The 25,110-nt window shown below is 34.5% G+C and overlaps 1 protein-coding gene across 9 annotated transcripts in view; it reads right to left on the minus strand.

Annotated features, from left to right (window-relative positions):
- NBEA (neurobeachin) overlaps window positions 1-25,110 on the minus strand; it is a 452,703-nt gene that overhangs the window by 332,777 nt on the left and 94,816 nt on the right. For all 9 annotated transcript variants that reach the window (XM_064409011.1, XM_064409015.1, XM_064409017.1 and 6 more), the window contains exons 7-12: window positions 22,195-22,314; window positions 17,786-17,932; window positions 10,825-11,022; window positions 10,280-10,413; window positions 2,685-2,793; window positions 57-209 (exon numbers count right to left, since the gene is read on the minus strand). In XM_064409011.1, coding sequence (XP_064265081.1) covers window positions 57-209; window positions 2,685-2,793; window positions 10,280-10,413; window positions 10,825-11,022; window positions 17,786-17,932; window positions 22,195-22,314 — 861 coding nt within the window. The remainder of the gene's footprint in view (window positions 1-56; window positions 210-2,684; window positions 2,794-10,279; window positions 10,414-10,824; window positions 11,023-17,785; window positions 17,933-22,194; window positions 22,315-25,110) is intronic.

Genomic DNA, 25,110 nt, shown 5'->3' on the forward strand with positions numbered 1-25,110 from the left:
ACAGGTATTTAATTTTGTTGTAGGAGAGTCATAACATTATGCAAATGTACCATTACCTTTGCAGGGGTATGTATCCAGATCGCAGGATTGAAAAGGATGTGATCACATAATTGCTTCAGTAGAGGTGCTCCATGAGATAATCCATCCAAGTATTTTGCAAATGACAAAAATTGTTCCAGAACTGCTCTGGTTATGTGAACTCTAGACGACTGAGGGAAAATTATTAGAAAGAAAATGATAAAGAAAAAATCTTTTTCTTTAATATAATTACAGAAGAACTATGAAGCCATATTTACACCTGGCTCATCATTACTAAATACATTCAGCTTTGATTTTTTGGTGTCATTTAATATGGAGCCATTTGTATTTTTTTTCTAACAATATTAATGGTCTTTCTAATGGCTATATTTAACAGGTTAAAATATTAATCAATAACTTTGTTTTTTGGCATTTTGCTTAGTTGCGTTTCTTTTTATTTTATCAGATTCTAGTCAGGATCCTACATTTTACAGCATAATTCTTGAGAACTTCATCTGAAGTCCTTATGTCCTCTTAAATTAAAGAAGTGTCTTACTGAAATTGGGTGTCTCAGTGTGTGAACACACATTATTGGGAGACTTGCTTTTGTTTTTTAGACTTAAGTAGGTACTTGAATGAGTTGGTTTCCTCAAATTTTAGGATTCTTTCAGTTTCATAGCATATGCCATGAAATCACTGTTGAGATCTGCTCCTACATAGTAACATGGCCTGAGGACTTGGACCAACTTTTTTGTATACTAAATTAACAGATGAATAAATAGTAAAAAACTATAAAGCTCCTTCTCCTTGCCTTCTCCACAAAATGTCAAGCACTGGAATGCTTTAGAAGGTATTTAGAAGATGTGCTGATGTGGTACTGAGGGACAAGGTTTAGTGGTGGACTTGGTGGTGCCGTGTTAATAGCTGGACTCTATCTTAAAGGTATTCTCTAACCTAAATGATTCTGTGATTCTATTTTTCAATTATTTTTTAATGCTTTAAGTACAGTCTGGGAATACGGAGATTTATTATTTTTAGAACTGAAGTCTACTGTCAGTAATACAAGTTCAGCCTGGATACTGAATTTCCTTTGGCTTGTACATCAAAATTCACAATAAATCTGCAACTAATAAGAACAAAAGTGCTGTTTGGAAGTTCAAGGGAAAAAAAAAATCTCTGTCTTCTCTGAAGTATTTGATTGCATGCAAATGAACAACAGATACAACAGATAATTTACAAATAATAAAATTGAGACTAGGAAACAAAAGGATTTTTTCCCATCATGTGTGCCAACTGGATATAAGCATATATTGAAAAATAGAATAAATCCTTTAAAAAAACTGCAGCTAAGTGAATATAATGTAAAAAAACAAGAACAACTACCCAGAACACAACACATGTTTTAAGAATTATGCTGTGATCAATAGAAATCCTTTAAATATTCACATGCCCAAGTCTAATGAACATAGCAGGTGTTAATTAGAAAAGCATGGAAACTTTAAAAAAAAACCAAATTCACGTTGAACATTCTAAATTGATGTATTCCATGTGTATAAACCATAATGCTCTATTCAGGAGAAAGCCTTCCATAAGGGCTCGCCAGTCTGCCTGCGTGTAACTCACCAAACCAAAACCACCAGCTTTGTAAATTATTCTGGGTATGGCACAAGAAAACACACCCTTGGAAAAAACCCACCACCTTAGGCTAGTTCTTTGAAATTGTAAATCATGCTAGCTTAGCAGTGAAAACAGAAAAATAGAAAATCTGCTTTTAGGTACCGAGTGAAGGTATTTCCCTAGCACAAAGAACAAAAGGAACAGAATGAGAGAAACTACTTATCAGTCCTCTTCAAAATTCACAACATTTTTTAAAAGTGAAACTATGATTTTCATCTTCTGCTTAAAAGATTGCTATGCTGACCTCATGGTAATAAAAATCCAGTAGTAGACATTCAAGAATGTCAGAGCCATGAGCTTCAATTGTAGGACCATCACTATTTTAGTATAGCTGACAGTAATTTGCTCTCACATTATTTCGATTATTAAATCCCAGTACAGGGTGTCATGAGGCAGGGAGGCAGGTGATGTTCTTCAGACAACTGAACTGAACCTCAGTTTTGAGAAACTGCTCATCATGCCTGACAACACGAGAGTACAGGGACTACCCCTTGCAGGGAATGCCCCCCTGATTTTTTTCAGAAATTAAATTTTGCTACAGTTGTTCTTCAAAACACAAGGCAACTATTTTGACAATTTCAGAATTGTCACAGAAGACTAATTTAACTTTTATTAACCTACATACAAGCACAAAAAAAAAATCATCTCACTTATGGCATTTCTGCTATGTTTGTACAAACTAGAAACAAGAGAATTTTCCTAAGCAAGTCTGGGGGACAGAAAGTGCAGAAATGAAAATATTTTGAAGTGATTCACAAACAAATCAAAAGAACATAAATAAGAGAACATAACCATCTTGAGAAAATTGATTCTTTGAAAGATGAAGAAGATGAAGAGTCTCCTGCAGACAACTTATAAAATATTTTTAATTTATAATATCTATATCACAAAATCTATTTTATTCCACCAGACATTTGAGCCAAGTAATTGAAAATACCACAATGATAGTAGAAATACTAAGAACAAAGACAGAAATCCTCCAAACGTACCTTTTCAAGGAGATAGCCAATGACTAGAAAGCCTTTTCCACCAAGCATTTGTTCTTGCATGGCTACTGAACTCTTAAGAAGCTCAACCAAGAAAGCCAATAGGGTAGCACTGCATGTAAAGAACAAGATTTTTCTCAAAAATGTTGCTTTCTCAATAATCATCAGTGATTAAGTGAATAGAAATAGACTTAAGGTGATGAGTAATGCCTTAAAAGAATACAAATCTTATTTTTCTTGTTGGAAAATTTCTCGAGTGATTTTTCACATATTACAATGGTAGGAGTGGGACTCCAGAGGCAACAAGGAAAGCACCCAACAGTGCATCCCAGCACTATCTTTAAGTGAAATGTTCAGAAAGTACAGTGAGGGAAAGTGTTCAGAAAAGGTTACAGCATAGAAACATAAGAGATATGAAAGACTTCAGGGGATGGAATTGGCAAGAAAGTGAAACTATGAAGTTATGAAAACCAGCAGTGGAAATATATGACAGATCAATCCACCACAGGGAAAATAAATCATAATTGACTCTTGGGTGATGAGAATAAAACAAAAATACTCTCATCTATTGCTGAAAATCCAAGAGGAAAGGGAGAAAGAAAAAAAAAAGTGACAGGAAGGAAGTATTTAAAATTAAGTGACAGGAAGGAAGTATTTAAAATTACTTTTCAAATATTTCAAAAAGGTCGGTGACTGAATGTATCATAGTGCATATACAAAGCATACATAAAATCATTATGTCTTTTCTAAAAATTAAATAGATGTAACAGTTCCCAGATGTACATACAAGTGTCTGCACCCATGGAAGTTCTTACATAGGTAGTAGGCATAGGCAAGAGTGAAAACTGTGGGTTTTGCAGGTATGAAAAAGGACTTAAAGAAAATATGCAACCTGCATTTGATACATTTGAACTTTACTTACAGTATCTAGTCATCTAAAGGTTCACTTGCTCTTCAAATAGAATATCTTACTTTGAAATAAATGTTGAGATTGGTTAATCCACGCCAGCACCAAAAAATCAAAATGCTGAGGAAGACAAGATTTATTCTATTTGTTGAGTAAGGCTGCCATGCAAAAGAACAGAGAGTAGCCAAAGTATGTGCTGGGAACATGAAATAGTGCCTTGTCTTTCTTCGTTGTTGAATGGTCATAATAATCCATCTAAAATCACATACAGACTGCTCCACAGAGTGTCAGCAACAAAGGAGCACAGATAATATCCATTTACAGTACTCCAAAGCTTTTATCAAAACAGCCTTTCAAGCTGTCACATCAGCTTCAAACCAGATTACATCAATTTTTTCTTACCCCAACCAAAAGTTTCTACTGTATTTGTCATTTAAATAAGAATCTAATCATTTTTACTACATAAAAATCCATAAGCAGCTCACATAAAGTGTTTAAGATTTAAATTTAGATTTTTTTTATAAATTGAAGAGGTGAAAGAAAATTCCATTTAGACAGATCATGCTTACTACCATACTCTATGAGTAACCTAATGACTTAAGAAAACAAGCCATTATGCATAAAGTCAAGAAACAGCATACATCTATGCAGAATTAGAATTTAAATCACAATAACAAATACTGTTACTATTATATTGAAACGTTAAAAAATATTCTTAAAATGGATTTTAAAGATGTTTGTACCATATACAGACTTAAGTTCATTTTCTATTCTCAGAGGTACTTTGTCAAAAGCCTTTAAATTTATATCAGTTTACTTGTTCATTCTATGAACTTAGATGTAAACTCATGGGCTAAAGTTATTCTTATCTCATATCAATACAACCGTTAGAAATTCTGATAGATTCTGAATGTAAGTGTAAGACACAAAACAACAATAAAGATTTTTCCCTCTTTCCTTCTATTTAGGCATGCATAAACCAACAAGTCAACTCAGAAATCTTAAGTGACCAGTTTATACCTAACCATGCAACAGACACAGAAACAGACAAGCTGGTTCTATGTAAGAAAGATTGACTTTTAAAAAGCGTACTAATTCAGATGTAGCCAGTGCCCAAATATCACTTTTTAGATATTAACTACCTTTATGCTGGCTATAGCTGAACTAATTAATCCTGCCTGCCCGTATTACCTCTGCACTGAGCTACCTTAGCTGCTACTGCAGAGCTGTGCCAGTGTTTCTAGTTTCAGGAAAATGTATTAATTTAGCCAATGCCTTTGTGAATGAGCTATGCTTTCACTTAATTCCAAAATGGCTTTTAACATCTATTGATCCAGACACACAAAGATACCTCAATCCAGCTCTGCAGAGTCTGCAGGCAATAACTCTAACTTCTAATCCTTCTGCATTATCCAAGATTGCCACCATAAATAATAGAGTTGACTGCAGTATATAGTAATTCAAATCTTGGGATAGCACACATGAATGCATCATTACACCTTCAAGCACATTAAAAAAATCCAAGTACCAGAAAATGCAGCAGTTAAGGAGAACCATCTGGCAGGCACATAGAGGTGCAACGAAGTTTGAGATGAATACTGTACAGAACCACAGTATTGATAAAAATTAACATAATAATTGAATATAACTAGCAGTTTGCCCACATTATTATGCAGGAAATTAAGTAAGTAAAAGATCTGTAATATTTTAACTCATAGAAGAACTATAAAATCAAAATGGAAGTTTTTAAAATTCTCATTACATGCACAGTACTGAAGGCATTACTACCTGAAGATGATCAGAAATAGGCAGAAAACAGACTATATGCTGTCTGTGGGGTTGGAGGCTATTTTTTGGGTGTTTTGTTTGGTTTTTTTTTTGGGAAGCAGGTGGGGAATTGAAAGGTATTTATGGCTTGGGTTTTGTTTTGTGGACATTTTCCCCCCAGAAAGGTTGTTTAGACTTCTTTCAGGTGAAATTTCCTTTTTGGAGAATGAGGGGGGAATGAAAGTGCACTAAGTAACAGCTGTTGCACACAACACTGGTTTCACATGTAACATTTTTCTCCTTACATATTATGCCAGAGAGCATCTGATCTGCTTGAATTCTCAGGTAAACTTTCCCAGACACTTCAAAACTTCTCTTTCCCCACATTTTCAGACTGACCTCAAGGAAATGTGTATCTAGATATAAAAAAATCCATACTGAAGTAATGTATTTTTCCCCTCAATATTGCATTCTAAGAATTTAATCTGCCTAATTTGGAGGACTGTATCCAGAACTTTCAACAATTTCTAGGGATACTCAATTTATTTATTCATCTTGGCAGTTGAACACAAATTAAACTGGAAGACTTGAAATATGAAAATATTTATCAGCAGAAACAGATTGCCAAAATCATTCTTTTAAAGAGGTTGTTGTTGACAGAGGGAAAATAATATTGATGAGACGACTAAGTCGAACAATTTTTCATACAGAATTTAACAAACTTACCAGCTACTAACATGCATCAGACTGCTGCACAGTCATTGACATTACACTTTAAACTTGCAAAATTCTGTGCACTGCCATGCAAAATTTCTCTCCATTCTTTCCTACTTTCAACACCCCTAGATATAAAGGATACTTCAGCCCATTCCTACAACTCTTCTATGTCATGCTCTTCCTAGAACATATCAGTTTTTCTGTTCAATTTTGACACAAATGGAAACTGTATATGTCAACCAACACTAAATCAGAGAACTATGATAATTACTGAAAATATAAAGAATTTCTGGGAAAAAAATTCCAGTAATTTTCTATTATGAACAGCCAGGAGAAAGAAAAGGTGATAGACCAAAGCACGATGATGCAGTACCCCCAGTGGTTATGATACTGTTTAGAAGTATCTTAGAAGTCAGGAATTTGCACCCTTAGGATAAAAGTGAAATTTGCCTTGGCATTTTGTTTTGTTGTTGTTGCAGTTCTTTTATTCTATTTTATTTTTAAACCACTACACAGATCTGTTTCTCTAGACTCCTCATTCCCATGATAATTTTCTGTCAGATTTGCCTTAATATAAGTTTCATCTTGGATCATGTATTACAAAGTTATCTCTTATAAATTACCTTTACAAAAGGCACTTTTACCTAAAGTATGCATGTTGCTTTGGAGATCTAAGTATGATTATTAATTACAGACAATTTAACTTGAAGAGTCTATATAAAAGAGAATAATACATGTATTTTTTTGTCTGTTTCTCTTTGGGAAAGAATCCTTTATAAAGATAAAAATCCTTTATTTGTATTTTCAGCTTCTCCAAAGTAATAAAAAATGATTGTATGAATAACTCCATCACAGGTAGTTAGTACGATAACTATTGAAAATTAATCATAGCATAAAAAGATAAAGTAGTATTAAGGAAAATCATTCACCAACAATGAATGTTTCCATGAGCTACAGCTATGCAGCTCTCTAAAGTGCTTCCTTAACTTCCAGTTTAAATATGTTTTTTCATTTCTGTAAGCTTGTTGAAGAGAAAGGGGAAGTGATTTCTTTCTTATGCCTTTTCAATTGTTTTCTCATAATATGTGATGAAGATAATACAACAATTAATCAGGTTTCATTCAAAAACATGAGTCAGCTGAATAGGTGTTGTGTGAGAGAACTAGAGAGACAAGTCACCTCTGCTTACAGGCAAAACATTTTGTGACACAGACTCCAGTAGTAAATTAGCCACACTTAATAGTCCCTGGATCTTTTGGAGTATGCAGAAGTACAGCAGTTCAGGAGTTTACAACAGATTTCTATTACATGATGCAATGGTCAGATTTGCCTTACAAACCCTTGTCCAAGCAGATTGATTTGGCAAATCACATTCTGGCTGTCACAGTTTGGGAAAATTCAAGTAACTGATTTTATTTGAGCACAGCTAGGTCACACTAGTGATGTGGAATTTTAGGAGCAATATCCAGCATTCTTCCCTTCAAAACAGAAAGGGAGGAGGTTACCAGCACTCAACAATGTAAATTCTGAATTCTGTGCTGGAGGCAGCAATGGACTGGGACCTTGGCTTTCCATGAAAGCACAAAGGCAAATGCAACAACCTCAGGAAGGATTACTTCCAGACCTACTCTCAAATTTAAATATCTCTGCCAGCTATGACAAGAAAATTATTGAAAGACAGGATGAGAGAACAGGTTAGGAAGGTAACATACCACATGACATTAATCTTATTTGCTGTCATGATCTTAAAGATAAATTCAATTAAACTGAAGACATTAACCAAAATGATTGGAAACTCAGAGTTTTTTCATATTAAGCTAATAAATAAAATCAATACATCAAACTAATTCTAGTTAAGCTGGGTTGTTTCTGTGGAAATTGATAGGAAACCTGCCTATCTCTTATCAAAGTATAAATCTTCAAAAAGTAGATGCTCCATTATACCTATGTTACTTATGAAATATAGATAATTTTAATAATTGTTATGGGTTTTTTTATGATGATGAGGTTTTGGGTTCTGTTAATAAAGCTCTTCTAATATTAAAAAATCCAAACAAAAAATCTAATAATTGAAAACCCTGAGGTTTTCAAACAGTTTGATATTTGCAGGAGAGAAAGAGGTGAGAAGGATTCAGAAAAGCAGTAGAACTGGGAAAGCCCTCTATTGCTGTTACACTTTTATAGGTAAGACAGCATCAGATACATAGAGACAATAATCTAATAAATAAGGGGAAACAAGGAAAGGACTCATTAAATGCACTGCTTCCCTTATTCCACTCCTCAAATGATCCTTTTCATGTTTAGCATTCTTTCCCCATAGCTCCTTTCTTTGATCCCAAAAATATTTTATTCTTTTATTTGCCTACTTCCCTGTTCACTTCCAGCATTATTTTTCATGATACTAATATCCTATTAAATAACATATGAGAAAATAATGCACAGACACCAAAACCTATAAACATATAAATTACATCTCATCAAGCAGCCATTTGCTTAAACTTTCTTTCAATATGTTCTTGAGTTAGAAACATATCCTCTTGTATTATGCATTTGTACAATCCTATAACACAATGAATTACAGATCTCTTTTTAGAATTTAATCTAATTATAGAAGAAATGCATTGACTTATTCAAGAACAATTTTTTTCTACTTACAGTTCAACCAACTCCAGAAATGTTCTGTACATTTTCAATTAAATATTATGAATGCTCTCACTCACTGGGAAGACCACACACTTGGGAAGAATTAGTCTTTATCTCAACTTCTAAAACTTACATTACATTAGTTCTTCATTTTTAAACAGATCTAGTTATTGCTTTGTCATCTATTACAGATTCAGCTCCTTAATGAATTTAACATACATTTTATTTCTGTGTGGAGACACACACACATAACCTTCCTTAAACTAGAATAAAGCATTTAGTCTTCTGCTTTCCCAGTAAATAAAACATGCAGCGAATTTGTTATTTCAAGCTTATTTCAAAGTAAGCATTTCTTTTTCTATTTCCCTTATTTTACAATGCTTCAATGCAAAGTACATCTTGCAAGACACTTAAAAAAATATTCCACAGTAACCAATACACAACCAGCTTTTCTGTCTTCCAAATTTGTTGGCAATTTTAGTATTAGTTAATTTTTCTTTCAGTTAACTATTTTTAACTGAACTATCTCATGCAATAAGAAGCATCCAGAATAATTAATAGAAGAATATTATAAGCAGGAAAACAAGCCACGTGCTTGGCGTTATGCACCTGTTTTGTCACCTAATTCAAATAGAAAAGCTAGCTTATCTTGTCCCTAAACACTGGTTTCTAGCAGGCTTTGGTTACAAATTATCCTTCAGGGAAACACCATACCAGTTGTTCAGCATTATCCTTTCAGATTTGTTACCCTCAAAGATTTTGGCCAAACATTTTTCTGGAGAAGTTTAGCTCTCCTGTGCTGCAGGACAGGTCCCTGCTGTAGCAAGCACATGGCAAGAGATCTTTTAAAAAATAACCATAGCCGAGTTAATTTTGAGAAAGGGTTCACCATGTCTAGAGATTTTTAAAAGATGTGCAGATATGGCATTTAGGGAGGTGGTTGAGTGGTGGACTTTGCAGTCCTAGGTTAATGGTTGCACTCCATGATCTTAGAGGTCTTTTCCTAAAGGATTCTATGATTCTAACTCAGCATGGGTACTAACAGACTCCCAGACAGTCTTTTTCAACATCTGTTCCTTGACATCTGTGAAGACTTTTCAACACAGAGGTGTCTTCCATAGCACCAGAGGAGAAACTTCATGGGTCCCAGCTTAAAATACTCTTGTTATGTCCCCAGTCACTATTGCAATTTAAATATGGTCACAAAATGCCTGATCGCAGCTCTCCAACTTTCTCATTGTATATTAATTTTTGAATGCTGTGAAATATGAATTCAAATGACACAGACTTTGAGAAGGTAAACAACATTGCACTCTCAAGGAAAAGTCTATTGAGTTCTTTCAGAAGTTGTATGAACTGTCATAAAACTACTCTTAAAGACTCTAGAGTGATTGGAATTCATTATTTAATCATATCACTTTGGTACAGTAAACAACTTTTCAAAAAAATAATATTTTTTAAAAGAAACAAGGGTAAAATGTAGAAAAAATTAGAGAACATGCCCACCAAAAAAAAAAATTTTGTAAGCTTAATTTAGTTTAAGTCTTGTTTAAAAGAAGCTTACCAAACTGTTGTTTCCACCTGGCTGTCATGCAGCTGTCGATTGTCTAGCTGGGCAAAGAGAGGAAAAAGAACCTGGATCCCTCCGATGGAATGAATTGCACTGTGAATGGAGTGGGTTACAATAGCTTTCACATCCTAAAGACATAAAATAAAGGAAAAACTACAATTAATCTCAATTTTAAAGGAAAGTTAAAAAACTAATTCTGAAGCACTTTAACAACAAATTGAGCGCAGACTTTTTAAAATTTTGTTTCAATACTTATACTTCAATTATAATGACTATATTTAAAGGCAAACAATAAACAGATAATTTTAAGTATCATGGCAAACTGTGCCATGATAGTTAAATATAGTATGAAGTCTGTATTTCTTATGGAACACTATTCTCCTTGCTTTAGAAAGGGAGCAAAGAAAGAACAGTTCAAGTGAAAGTTATATTAAGAGTTGACAGAGCACAAAAGAGCAATCTCTGTACACCAGCAGACAAACCCTCTGTGTGATGTTCAGCCAACTTTAATCACAGACCCTCAGCTTAGCAGCACCAACCTGAAGCATGAGAGCATGGGGAGAGTGTACAAAAATGGAAGGATTCTCCTTTGGTGAGGATTCAAGGCATAGCTGAGCATCGGTGGCCTTCGCGTTATAGGTAAAAGCGATGCTGCTTGCGAGTTTCCCATCATACAGCACTTGTTTATGGTGCTCAGCCAGATGAATGTCACTCTCGGATTTAAATTTGAATGTGCTCTGAAAAAAACCCAAAAGTTATACAAAGTAATTAATTTAGACAAATTCCTTGCCACAAAATATGCAAAAAACTACACCGGACTTGAGAGAGAATAAATAAACTACAAAACTTCACTTGCATTTACCAGTTGCCTAATGCTACTGAACAATGAGATAGATTTGTTTCTATTTAGTCTACACCACATCAAAGTGTCAACACATTATTTGGTATTTGATGTATTATATCTCCTATCAGCATCAGTGTTTACAAGTTTCAAAAGTAACTATCTTAAAAAAACACACATTAACCAACCATAAATATGTTAAAATAAAATTTAAGCATAAAACACATTAAAATAAAGAACAAATTAAATGTGCTGCATTTTAGTTCACATGAGCTCACTCAAATTAGAATTTAAAATGCTATACCATGTTGATTAAAGGAATAGTTATTTTTGAACAACATTAAAAGCCATGCTTCGTTAACAGTCAGAAGTATATACAAATGAGCCACTTAAAATAAAATCCAAAACCAATCATAAATGCCATATTTTGCATTAATTATTTGCAAATTCAGAGCTTTTCCAAGGAAGACTGAAAATGAACATATGATTCATATCTGATCTAAAATTAAGTTTTTTTGCAACACTGAAAAATCAACAAAGCACAAGAAGATAGATTTCTGTCTTTCTGCAAAGCACTCTCAGATTTACTTGGAATATAACAACTGCATATAACAATCATTTAACAGTGGCAAAAAGACAATTAGTAGTAACACAGTACAGCGCTGTACTGATACAAGGAAAGCAAATTTGTTAGACATGACCATCATTTTCTTGCAAATGAAGATACAAATATATATATGTGTGTGTATATATATAAAACATTATTGCTAAAATATTTACTGAGTTTAAAATAATTTATTTCTGAGATTACACATTAATCATTTCCCTTGTTTTCACTGCACACAGTGACCACAATTCTCTTTATCCCTCTGGTCCTACCAAATATGATCTCTCAGGGCTGCTGGAAGCCCCTAAAAAATTCTTTCGATTACAGCCAAACAAGGGGAAAGCACATCTCCTCAAGTGGCTGACACAGCAATAAAAGGTCTGCTGCCTAGCACCCCTTTGCACGTGGACCATAAGCTGAGCAGACTGGCCACCTGACTAGAGCTGCTGGAGAACCCTTGGAGCACATCTGTCCCAGCCTTGGTGATGTCTGGCAGAGGGGAGGCTGCAATGCTGGAAAGGTACCAGACACAGGCACCATAACAGAAACCACAAGCAGAAAGGGCAAATGAATGTAAACAGCAAGTCTGTGGTTCTGTCTGCATTTGAAGATGAAGGGTAATATCTTCAGCTACACTAGGAAGGATGCTGCCAGAAGGTGGAGGAAGGTGTTGCTTTCCTTCTACTTAGCATGGGTGAGGCCACATCTGGAGTTCTGGGCTCTCACAGGGAGCCAGGCTCTAACTGGAGAGAGTGCAATGAACGACCACTAAGCATGAAGGGATTGAAATATCTCTCATATGAGGATAGGCTGAGATATTTGGGACTCTTCAAACTGCAGAAAAGAAGCAGCAGAGGGGAAGTTAAAAAGAAGATGGAGTCAGACTCTTCTCAGTGGTGCCCAGAGGCAGAACACAAGTCAATGGGCAAAACAGGAACAAAGAAGGCTCCCTGTGAATATCAGAAAACACTTTTTCACTGAGAAGCTCCCAGGAAGGTGACAGAGTCTCTGTCTTGGGACTTAATAAAAAACTGTCAGGAGATAGTCCTGGACAACTGGATCTAGGTGACCCTTTTTGAGCAGGGAGGACCAGAGGACCTCCAGGTTCCAGTTGCTCCCTACATCTTCAACCACTCTGTAATTCTGTGATTTGCATTTGGGTTAGGAGTCTGTTTTGTAGGGAAACTCCCAGTAGTCCACTCTTATTGCTCTGTTCAAACTACAAAGATGTTCAGAACCAAAGAGACGTCTTTCAGGCTGAAACTCAAATATCCTGCAATTGGTGATATTCATTCAGCCTAAAGGATCAGACTACAACCAATTCAGTAAAAATACCAATATAACAACTGTGAATATTCAGTCCTGAGCACTAAATGATTTAATCTAGAAATGTGTTCCTGTTGTGCTACACTAATTACTGAAGTAGAAATTCCCAAAGAAGGAAAATTATGCTTAGAACTTGAGAGCTGGCTCTCTGTTGATATGGTTGCCTACATCTCACTTATCAGGAAAAGACTGCTACAGATTATAGGTTTGTCCTGTGGAAGGTGACATGTATTTCACCCCAGAGGACATTTTAACTATGCATAGAAATCTTTGTGCACTTTCTGCAGAGGAAAAACAATTTAATGATTTCACTGATTTCCAAAGACATCTACACGATGCTTGTATTTTACAGCATCTACATGATGCTATATTTGAATGTTTTACCATATGAAAACACGTATTGCCCTGAAAATCTTTCATGCCTCTCAGCTTTTTCAGATTCCAAAACTCATATACTGAGTTTTTCATAACTTTGCTGTTTACATAAGTCAAGGTGTTTCAACACAAAATCTTACCATTTAATTACCATGAAATCGTGCAGTGTTCTAAACCACTTAAGTTAAATCAATTTTATACACAAATTTTGACATTATTCTACCTCCTCATTGGCAGTGTTTAATATGCTGCAAGAATCTGAGATCACTATTTGAAAGTCAGACACAAATAAGTTATGAATCAACATACTGCTTCACAACTTTTGCAGAAAAAAACCCAAAAATTAAAGGAATATTCTGCCATCAAAACCTAACGAAAGTGATCATAAATTGGAAATTCTGGTTAGGTGACCAGAGATCATTGTAACAGAATGTAAAGAGATGCTAAAAATTTTGATATATGATACTACTTTATTACTAGTATTGATCCACAGAAAGAAAAAAGAAATTCAGTATATGCATACTGTACTGGGGATTTGGGAAAATACATCCACAGGAGGGTAGTAGAGGCTGTTGTGCATATGCAACTCTGAGGTCTGGCACAAGCAGTGCGAGGGCATTAAGACAGAAAGAAAGAACCACGGATTTAAAATATTCTATACAAGGGAAAAATACATATAAAGTATGTTTGTGGCCCCTGCAGGAATAGGAAGTAACAGAGAGAGATGAGAATTACTCCAGCGCTATATTCTCCAGTAAAAGAATCTGTGCTTGATCAGGAACTGCTTGAATACCAGCAGCTCTCCCCCTTCCTTTAGCAGCAAGACTGCAGCCTTTTTATTTACTATTTACTACATATTACCCCTGTAGGTTCAGCAATCATACATAAAATATTTTCTTGTACTATATAATCGGTTTAGGCAAATCTGATTTTTTGGTGCTATTTTGTGTCTGTGTTCATGAATTACTGTATTCTTACTCCAACCGTACATGACAAAAAGATTAGTATCACAGCACTGATCAAAACAAACTCAGCAGCAACATATGGAATAATCTGATAACTTGCTTTGAAATGCCTATGGGAGGGTTAGGAGGAGTGGCACAGATTTGACAGAGATATTAGAACAAGGCCTTGAGAAACATCCTTTATAAACAGCACCAAACACTGGTATCTGATGCATCTCTTCCTCTCACATTACCTCCCTGCCCCTCCATTCTGTTTATCAGCCCCTTGGGATCCCAGTGCAGACAGGCTGGGATCTCTTTGCTGCCTGGGAACAAGGATGGGCAGCAGGGAAAGCACAGTGAGAGCAAGGATGCTGCTCTCATTTCCTTTTTCTTTCTTCAATCTCCAACAACTGAAAGGGTCCACAGAGTAGGTAAAAGTCCTGTTCAGCAATGGCAAGGCCCAAAATGAGTGTGGTTTATTACAGATAAAACTTGGGAATGCAAACATTGAATTGTAATATGTTTCTACTAAACATAGTTTCAAATTTCAACATTTTCTTTTTAAAAAAAGCCTTTTGCTACAAGTGAAAATGTAGTATTTCAAACCAAAACATCTATTTGCTTAACAAAAAAAATTTTATATTAGGGCATGCTGGTTATAACCAAATGCATTCATAAGAACGTGCTGAGCAAGATCAGTATGGAAAGACTATGAACTGTTTCTATGTTGCTACACTCTGTACAAGAATGTCATGTGCAATACGCAATATGAACATTGTAAATAAATATCCAACTATTTGATACACATAATAAGTAAGACTTATTTTAATGATTTCTCTAGTCAATCCTAAAACCTGTAGATTCTACCTTCACCGCAGAACAAGAGTGGGACAAGGTGCAAGCTCACACTTTTCCTGAACTTTGTGGCTTTGGTGTCATCTGCAATATTATTTACTCCGTATATTAATCGACGCGTGAAAATTGGTAGATTATGCATATTTCTCTGTTTTCCAGAGGTTTTAATGGCAGTCATAGTAGACTAGGGGCATTATGAATGATTGCGAGGGCAGCTGAATGAGAGGCAAAATCATAGTCTCCTCTCATGAGCAAAGTAAGTAGAAGAATGGTCACTTCCCCCGAAGAATGAGATCCTCAGATATAATGGACTAAAGTATGTATTTTAAGTCAAAGGAAATACCATATACTGTATTAAGAAGGAAAAAAAGATCTGTATGATGACATTTAAAAAAAATCTCAACTATTTTGAAAAATCCTTCTTTGGCAGAAAATTTTGGCACAAGGGAGTTTACAATTCATCTGGGGTCTTTTTAGGAGGAGTTGAAGGATTCTCCCTGTTGGCTAACAGTACTAACAATTAGAATGAACAGGAAATTTAGTGACCTACTTAAGAAAAGTTTCTGAAAGGCCAGTTTGGTTCAGAAAGTTGGGTAAGAGCAAGAACATGATCTCTAATATTCAGGAATACAAGCTATATGTAAATTGAGGCTCCCTTAGACTATTAAATCCCATACTGAAGTATTCTGAACTGGTGGACCTTTGCACCAGTACAGAATCTGAAAAGATTTACAGAAATAACCTTAAATGAGATATGGAAACAGACAGGCTTTGAGTGAAAGCTACAGTTGGTGCCTTGAAACATCTAAACTACAAGACACGGTTCCTTTTCTGGTTGTGAGTAGATATTGTTTTAGAAAAAGGTCAAAAAAAGTCTTCTGTTTTGTCTTATTTTTGGGCCGAATAGGAAAGTCAAAGAAATAAATGTTATTTCCAGGATACTGCTCTGGCAGCCTGTTCTTTTTACCTGGTACTAAACAGTAAAATATACCTCCAGATTTTCAAATAAGGAAAAAAACTTCCTTCAGAGAGCAAGGGGGCATTACCTCCTCTGTGTACATAAACTGAATCCAAAATCATGACACACAAAGGAAGAATTTCCCCAAAATATTAAACACATACAACATTTTTTAAAAAATCACTAAGAAGCAGCAGGTGTGAAGAAATATAGTTTAAGGGAAGCCTATGAATCAAGCAGGGCAATTTGACAACTGTAATAGGGCCAATGCAGTAACTATTGGAAATGTCATTTAGCTTGAAAAACTCATATCTTTATCAACCCCTTCAACAATCAAAAAATATTACATAATAATTTGCGCTTCTTGAAACATGTGACAGCCTTATTCCTGTTTGACATCATTCCAGTATGTTTCTGCAAACTGGAATTCAGTAATTTAACAAATTCATAAATTTTTACTATATTTATTATTAAGAAATATAAGGCTACATTAATTTCCTTTGTATGACCAAAATATTTGCAGAAATATTTGTCTAAACAAAATACTGTATAAAGTTTGGAATAAAATACTCCTGGTTTGCACAGGTGATGGACTTTTCTTAACTGGCTTAATATTTTTAGCTTCAGGACAGATTTTAAACACCAACTATATGCATTACACTTCTTCTCCAAGTAATCCTGATATACATGTGGTTATTTACACTACATAGTTATACATCATAAAAGATATTTCCAACTGCCTCTGTCATTCAAGTGCTAGCTAAAATCAAACTATTAAGTGCATGCATTTTATACACACAAAATTGATACCACTAGAATCTAAATGTTGATTTTTACTTATTGCTTTTACAAGTTTTTATTTTCAGAGTATATGATACAAGTTGAAAAACTGAAAGCCTACTTTGGATGAAACCAGAAATTTCAAAAATTAGAAAAAAGAAAACTTGGGAATACCAGATAGTATAAACTGAAATTCATTATTGTTTACCTAGAGTTAGATTAATTTTCAAGTATTATCTACAAAGGAGTTTCTGCAGATTTCTGTGAAATAGCTGTGTAGTTTTTCTCAATAAAATAATACAATACACACCCATTCCAAGATTATAGATCTATTATGCATTAATTTATCCAATCTGTCCCCTCAATATCAGTGACGAAGCATGAGTAAAAAGCTTAACTTTTACCTTAACAGGACTGTCTGAAACCATGCATTTGAACAGAATTGTTTTATTATACCTTGCTGAAGGTTAATCTTCCTTAACTCACATTTTTAAATACAAACAGTAGAGAAGAAATGTATTTCTCTGGAATGCAGTGCACCAAATACAAAATTTCTCTAATCTGATTATGACCAAAGTAATTACACATATTTTAGCTATGCTTTAAACAAAAATTTCATCTTTCACAAAGGTGGTAAAAAATTAGGGTCAGTTAGGATACTTGAAAACGTAGTCTTATGTTGCTGAAAACGAATCACATGAAAAAAAATCTATATGATTCTAGGAGGAATATTCACATGCTTCGCATATCTTCCAACTATATCTCTCAATTTTATTTTTCCAGTTTTATGCTTCTTAAAATCTGGTATTACCTTATATCCAGGTCCTAACTGATGTATTGCAAAAATCTGTGCTGGGTTGAGTGCTTCAGTGAATACATATACAGCTCCAAGCTGGCCACAGAACACTCTATTTGCATCAGCAGTCTCCGAGGATCCAAGAAAACATTTATCATAGCTCTGTATCAAAAAGAGGCAGTTAATAATGAAATAATATTAATGCACAGCTACAAAAGCAATGAATAAAGGGAGACTGGAACAAAAAAGATAAACCAAACATTATCAATCCTTTTTACAACCCTGTGGTGAATAACTTAATTTTGAATATTGTAGCATTAATTGTTTTAGTCCATATGACTGGCTGCTAGGATTTGTTTTCTATTAATTGGTCAACATACAACAGAGTAAATGAGAATAGTACTTTCAAGTACAAAATAATCCCCCCTATTGCCTTCAAGGAATGTGACACACTTCAACTCTCTTGTAATTGTAGTCAGAACTCCTACTGCTAATACATGAGAACACATGCTGGAATATCCTCCTCTTTCACTGCTGTGCCAATAAAGCTAAACACTTCTAGAAGAAAAAAAAGAAACAAATACAGATTTTTCTAATTTACAGGTGTGGCATATTTTCCCTCTCTGACCACAGCCTATAAGGATTTGGCTTGACCTTAAATCCTCTTCTGCCTTATTCTATGCAGACAAGAGTTATTTTCCATTCTTTCCTCCAAAAACTATCCCTCCCTTCTGCTGTTAATTTTCCCTGCCATTCTGTCTGTCCATATCCTAATATTTCAGATGAGTGATGATTTTTTTGGATATTTTGCAAGGATTTGGTGAAGTTTTTCAGGTGTTTCCAAAAAACCTATCTAGAACAAAGACCTGAGAAACCAGATAACATGATGCAGCATAAAAGGACAACATGAAGAAGCTCAAGGGTCCTTGAAGGTTATTGTCTCAGCTTCCTTGAGTCATGGGTGCTTTATTGACTGGAAACAAGGATATGACATCACTTTTTGAGCTGACCCAATAGAACCTGCATAAGGAAATTTGCTTTTTCACCTGGCTTAACTGCTGAGTTTTACCTTAAGGAAAACTTTTGTCAGTCTAGAGAATGAAATCAAATGTGGTGAACTGTTACAGCAACTGGTTTAGGTGGATAGGCTGTTAAGGAAAAGGAGACACAGGTGTAATGACAGATAAAGATCTGGAGCTCAGCTTTAAGAACAGGTGAGGGAAGAAGCATCCAGGATTTTGTCTAACAGTCATCCTCCTTTGATTTACCCCTTTTAATTTTTTTCCCCCTTGGAATTTCTACTCTTTTAATCAATTTTGACAAAATTTAAAATCTTCTGGCAACAACCCCTACATTAAAATTGATTCACAATGTCATATCCAGGATGTACAGTGCAAAAGATGAGTTAAACAGACCCCTTTGACTCCTGGTAAACCCAATGGCAAAATTTTATAAAAATTTTCAATTACTTTATTCAAGTCCTGCTTAGCCTTGAAGGCTTTCATGACAGTGTGCCATTCCTGTCAGAAAGTGTTCCATCAATTAATGTCGAGCAATTGCCCTTTTCAATGGTCATTTGAGGAAATTGTCTGAGCTACTGATGCCACCCTTTTCCTAGTTGATACTTGAATATTCTGAGAGTACATTCCTGCCTATTATAAGGGTATTTTCCCAGATTCCTCTAGAGACCATTAATTGCACAACAACTATTGTAGCTCTCAAGAGATTCTGAGTTCTAATTATAGTTAAGATCTAGGTTTCTTAGCCTCTAGTAATTTCCTTTTCTGTCTCTTTTCATTCTTCCCAGTTTTTACTTTTCCATTTTTGGCACCTCATTCTTGATTAGGTGTTTCCATTAATTTTATTTGGGGGAGAGGGCTAACTCCTGAATTCCCAGTAATTTTATCCACTTCTCTTCCAAATGCCAAGCAATCTGTAAACATGAGTTATACTTTGCCATGCATGTCACTTCACCTTTGTCCATAATCCCCAGATATATTTATCCCTTGCAATACAAGCTCTATGAGTCCTTCATCACTGGCCATGGTATGTTGTATAGGACATGAAAACAATAAATATTGGCACTGCTATGGTTTTATATTTCATTAAATAGTAGTAACGAATTTGGAGCCAAAAATGGCTCTATGAAAACAGAGTATCAGCAGCATTCAAAATAGAAACAGTTAATTCAAAGATGTTTATAATGTCTTCCCCTTTTTCATCCAAATTTCTATCTTTCCTCTAACATTTGGGTGAAACATACTGCAAATATTTAATACATGGAGGCTCAAGAAAATGAAAACATATCTCTTAATTCAACATATGTTTGTGAAGAATGCAGATCTGAACCCATAATGAGTACATCATATAATATCATCTATCTGCCTAGCCACATTACATAAGTAGATAAGAACCCAGTAAATTCATGGCCTTGTATAAATAAGAATAAATTCTAAGAAATACAGGAAAAATAATTAAAATAAATTAATAAATAAGCTATTTTTTTACAGTTTCACCGTTTTTTCCCCCTCTATCTTTACTTCCATGTCTCCCAGGCTACATATGAAAATGGCAGACAGAGGTTTTCTACAGTTCTTGCTTGGATATAAGAGGTAAATTTCAGATACTGAAAAAGCCCTCACAAAAATATTAGAGAATGGCAATGCAAAATCAGTCTGGGAAAAAAAAATTCACAATCTCTACCAAGACAAAACCTATGCTTAAAAAAATCATATTCAATTTTGTTTCATAATGTTAAACTCAATAATGCAAATGTAATGAATGTTTTACAAGTCTAAAAATATGTTTAATCATAATGCATATTGTTCAGTGGTAGATTTGACACAGTGAGCAAATCTTGTCATCAGTAAATTTGCAATTTTAACACTACATCTTGATTATATTACAATATTAATCCATAAAAATGACTGAATAGTCAGATGCACTTAGTCAACACTATGCAGCTCCTTACCCTTTCTGTTTTCACAACTTGTACTGTTAAATCTATCAGTATAAACTATATAAATACTTATGCTCAACATGGGATGTAGAAAAAGAAGAATGATTGCCTGACTTACACAATGTTTTCTTTCCCTCAAACACTATTATGGTAAGGTATTTCACTGACATCTTCCAGGAGACTAAAGTTATATTCAAGTGTAAGGGCGTGAAGGTAGATGTTAACAAATGGAGTGGATAATTGCTCAAGACTTTTCTCAAGGGAATACTTCTAACAATTCAAACTTTATATGAAACAAGAAAATTCTAATATAGTTAAAACAAGAGCTTCTCTTCCTAGGTAATGCAAAATAGTAAGAAGCCTATGTACACACTCCCTAATTTTTTCTTTTACGTATTTTGTACATTTGCATTCATACAGCTTTCCTGAATCTCTTGATCTTTCTATTCTACTCCTTACTATTGACAGAGCACAGTTTTGCTATTAAAAAGTGGATAGCTAATGATAACTAGTGTCTTTCATAGCTTAGACTAGTATCCAGTGGACAAAATTAAAACCTTAGCACATATTTAAGACTTAAATCAAAATATCTAAATCTCAGTAAACCAATTTTACCTTAAGAAAAGATAGTACTTTTGTGTGAGAAATTAGAAAAGAATACAATGGAGAAAATACAAACAAAAGGAGCAGTTCTTCCTGTTAAGCATTTATCATTAAGGATTACAGATCCCCACACCATATAACCAATAATCCAGAGCAGATACTCTGAGACCTCAGCTGGCTTTTCAGTTAGCACACTTCACCTATCATGAAAATATTTGTATTACCAAGGAGATACCATGCTCTGCAAAAACTGAAAAACTACCCTTTTCTTGCAAGTCAAAATGCTATCAAAAAAACCCAAAGAATGGAAATCAGAACCTTTGGAAGACAGAGCTCTCCTACTTTAATTAACATGTAATATTTAAGCTCTCCCTTTCAAATTCTATTTTGCCTCTAGAATTTAGCAAAAGACAGTTCATTTCCCTAAGGCTTCTTTATCCCTTATAGTAGTTAGAAAGAAATGAGAACCATATTATAAATAAAAAATAACAAAAGCATGGTAAGTTGATGAATCAAGAACCTCTGAAATTCTATCACAGATTTAGCTGAAGGCAAAGCATGAGCAAATAATTTTCTCTGCCTTCCACAGAACTTTGAGCCAGAAAGAGCAATATTTGCTGCTTCATTAGGTCCAGGCTCTCAAACTTTCCAAAGTCCAAGGTACAGAAAGAGAGAATATGTATACACAAACTCAAAAAGTCAATAATATTACATTTTATTAAGTAGATAAATAAGATTCAATAAAAGAGACATTTTAAAAAAATTGTAAAGATCCTGAGAAAAAAAATGTAACACTTTTTTTCCTTTTTGAATTAGCCTTAAAACAAAAAGCAATGAGAAAGGAAAAGCAATAAAACCTTACATCATTTGTGTTAACATGCCAGGCCATGTCACCATAGGATACCAGCTGACCATTGACGTAACAGCGTATTTCACTGTTTCTCCACCGGTTGTAGATGTGTACAATGCTTATCATGTACCACTGGAAAGACAGGAAAAATTAGTACAGAGGGGCAGATTTTGTGCTATAAAACAAAGTTAATGAATGGCATAAGAAAGGGTGACCAATCTCAAACTTACACAAAAAGATGAACCCTTGCAAACACGTAAAATTAAAATTCAAGTCTTTGAGACTTCAATTCAAGTCCAGTCAACAGAACTGTGCCTAAATGTAATGATGTACCTACCTGCTTTCCTTTATGGGATTAGAGGCAAAAATGTACACATACAATTTAATTTCAACACTATGCTGTAAAAACAACACAGCTGAATCTTGATAGGAAATCCAGAGCTATGTGCTCTCACCTTAACAAAATCATATTACACAACCTCTTTGCATCACAGCTATTTATCAGAAATTATTAAATAAGCAGAAAAAAAATCCCAATAGCAAATTTTACAGCCCAGGTTAAGATGTCATCCTGATTGCTTGCGGTGATATTTTTCTTTTATTCTTTATCATTCCACCAATTTTTGGACAACTGTCATATCATTAAAAATACATTAAATAATCAAACAGAGAAGGCACCTCAATTTAGTGCTTCCACTTACTACTATGGTGATCTTTCCCAGAATTTGCTTAACAGGAATAATTATGTCCATGACAAATAAATTCAAGAACTCCTCTGCAGTCTTCCTGCTTGGAGACATTCAAAACATAACTGGACAAAATCCAGAGCAACTTGATCTAGGAGTCCCTTTTCCAAGCAGGAGGAGAGACGAGATGGTCTCAACACATCCCCTTCCAATCTAATTGACTCTGAAAATGTCACCTGGTCTTAAAAATAGCCTTTTAGATTCTAACAATTTGGAAAAATAATTAACATTTTCATCATCATCCCATTCTTGGTATCTTTTTCAATTATTATATTTTGATTTGCATGTTCAGATAAGTCCCTTTTTTCCAAAGTAGAGAACTTCTGCAAGCCTCAGGGATTGTTGACTCTATTCCTGAGCTGGGATTGGTAGACACAGAGCCTACAAATATAAAACTCTCTCTCTATCAGGGAAAATAAAAGTAGATGTTTTCATGTGTTGATTTTAAAATTAGAAAAATCACAGAATTACAAACAAAACAGCATGCAGAAAAACACATTTTGACAATAAGCATTATAGTAATTATAAAATTGAGCTGTATTCTGTTACAAGTCTATAATACCTATAGATATGAGAACACATATTTTTACACATCTGTTTCCAGGTATTAAAAATATTTTTTCATTTTTCCCTCCTTTAAATATACAACTAACAGAAGGTAGAAAAATGGTGCTGATCACACAACAATACTTTAGAGTATCTCATTTCTTGTGTTTCTAAGCAAGCAGATTTATTGGGCAACACTGGAATAAAGAAGTACTGCTCCGGCTTTGACTTCTGAAGTCATGTATGGAAACTTTTTTTCCCCTCCCCAAGAACCATGAGAAATGTAATTTTTGTGATTAATGGGTTTTTTGCTCCTAGTCTTTTGAAAATTTCTTTATTTGGGCAATCTCTCTAGCACAAGCAAACATTTTGTTTTTAAGAAGGAAAGGCAGTACTTCACTGCCACACAATGAACCAAACTAAGTTGTATGAGCTCACACACAATTTTTCTTCAACTTTTAGTTGAAAAGATCTTTTTTTTGGCCTAATAATCAAAGTCAGCAATACAAATTTCTTTCATATTCATCCCACAGTTTCCTTCCCCAAATTATTTTCTCAAAAATGCACAAAGGCCATGCCTCCCTCTGCTGCAACAAGAACTTCTTTCGGTAGTGCTAAAAGACCCTTCAGTATGTGCTTTTTATTTACTGCTGAAACCTGTCAAGCTTAGTCACCAACTGCTAAGTCACTAAGTTATATTCCTACTCCATAGGACAGCACAATCAGAGAGATGAGGCATCACACACTAAGTATTTCTAGGATGTGGAACTTATTTCTGTCTCTGCTACAGTTAGTGGAGGTGTTCAGGATTAGAAACATACACACACAAAAGCTTTTGACTACACTGCTTTCTTGTTACAGATTTACATGAACTGATGCTGAGGCTCAAACTCGAGGGAGCAAAACCACAGGGGGTTACTTATACAAAAATGTCAATTTGGAGTCCCAAAAAAGCAGTATAGACATTTTAAACATAACACTGCCAAAACTAGGTTAGCTCTGTTGAAAAGTCAGGCTATTATAACACACCCATGTTTTCTATTTGGGTATATAATAACCAAATTTCTCCATATATTTTTATAAATGCTTGCTTTTACAATATTATAAAATACAACAATTGAGACTTAAAGTTATAAATTAATTTTTACATATTGTACTGTGAACGGTGTCACATGACATAGGAAGATCTTCACAGATCTTGAACAGAGAAGCTCTGATCTGCCTACATAAAGCTTTTGACCAGATAAATTGAATTTGTTACTTTACTGTGATTCACCAAATTTTTTTTAAAACCCTCAAACCACATTATTCAGAAGTTTATTGAGGATGATGATTCTGACAAAATTTATTGCTGAAATGTGTATGTGTGTAAGCAAATGTCTAGGGAATGGTACATCTGATGGCAAAAATCATCACACTTCTTAACATTAGGACAGTTAACTGTTTTATAAATGAGTACACATTTTTTAATATAGATCTACACATTCAAATCTTGTACAGTGAAACCAATCCCATATCTAAACAACAAGAAGAAAATCAATTTGCATGTTAAACAGGATAAATTTTGACTTGTTAGGGCCAGGAATTATATTTGACAGGTTTTATTTCCTCTACTATGCATTATGTACTTTATCAA

Source organism: Passer domesticus, chromosome 2 (genome assembly GCF_036417665.1).
Source record: "Passer domesticus isolate bPasDom1 chromosome 2, bPasDom1.hap1, whole genome shotgun sequence".
Taxonomy (NCBI): domain Eukaryota; kingdom Metazoa; phylum Chordata; class Aves; order Passeriformes; family Passeridae; genus Passer; species Passer domesticus.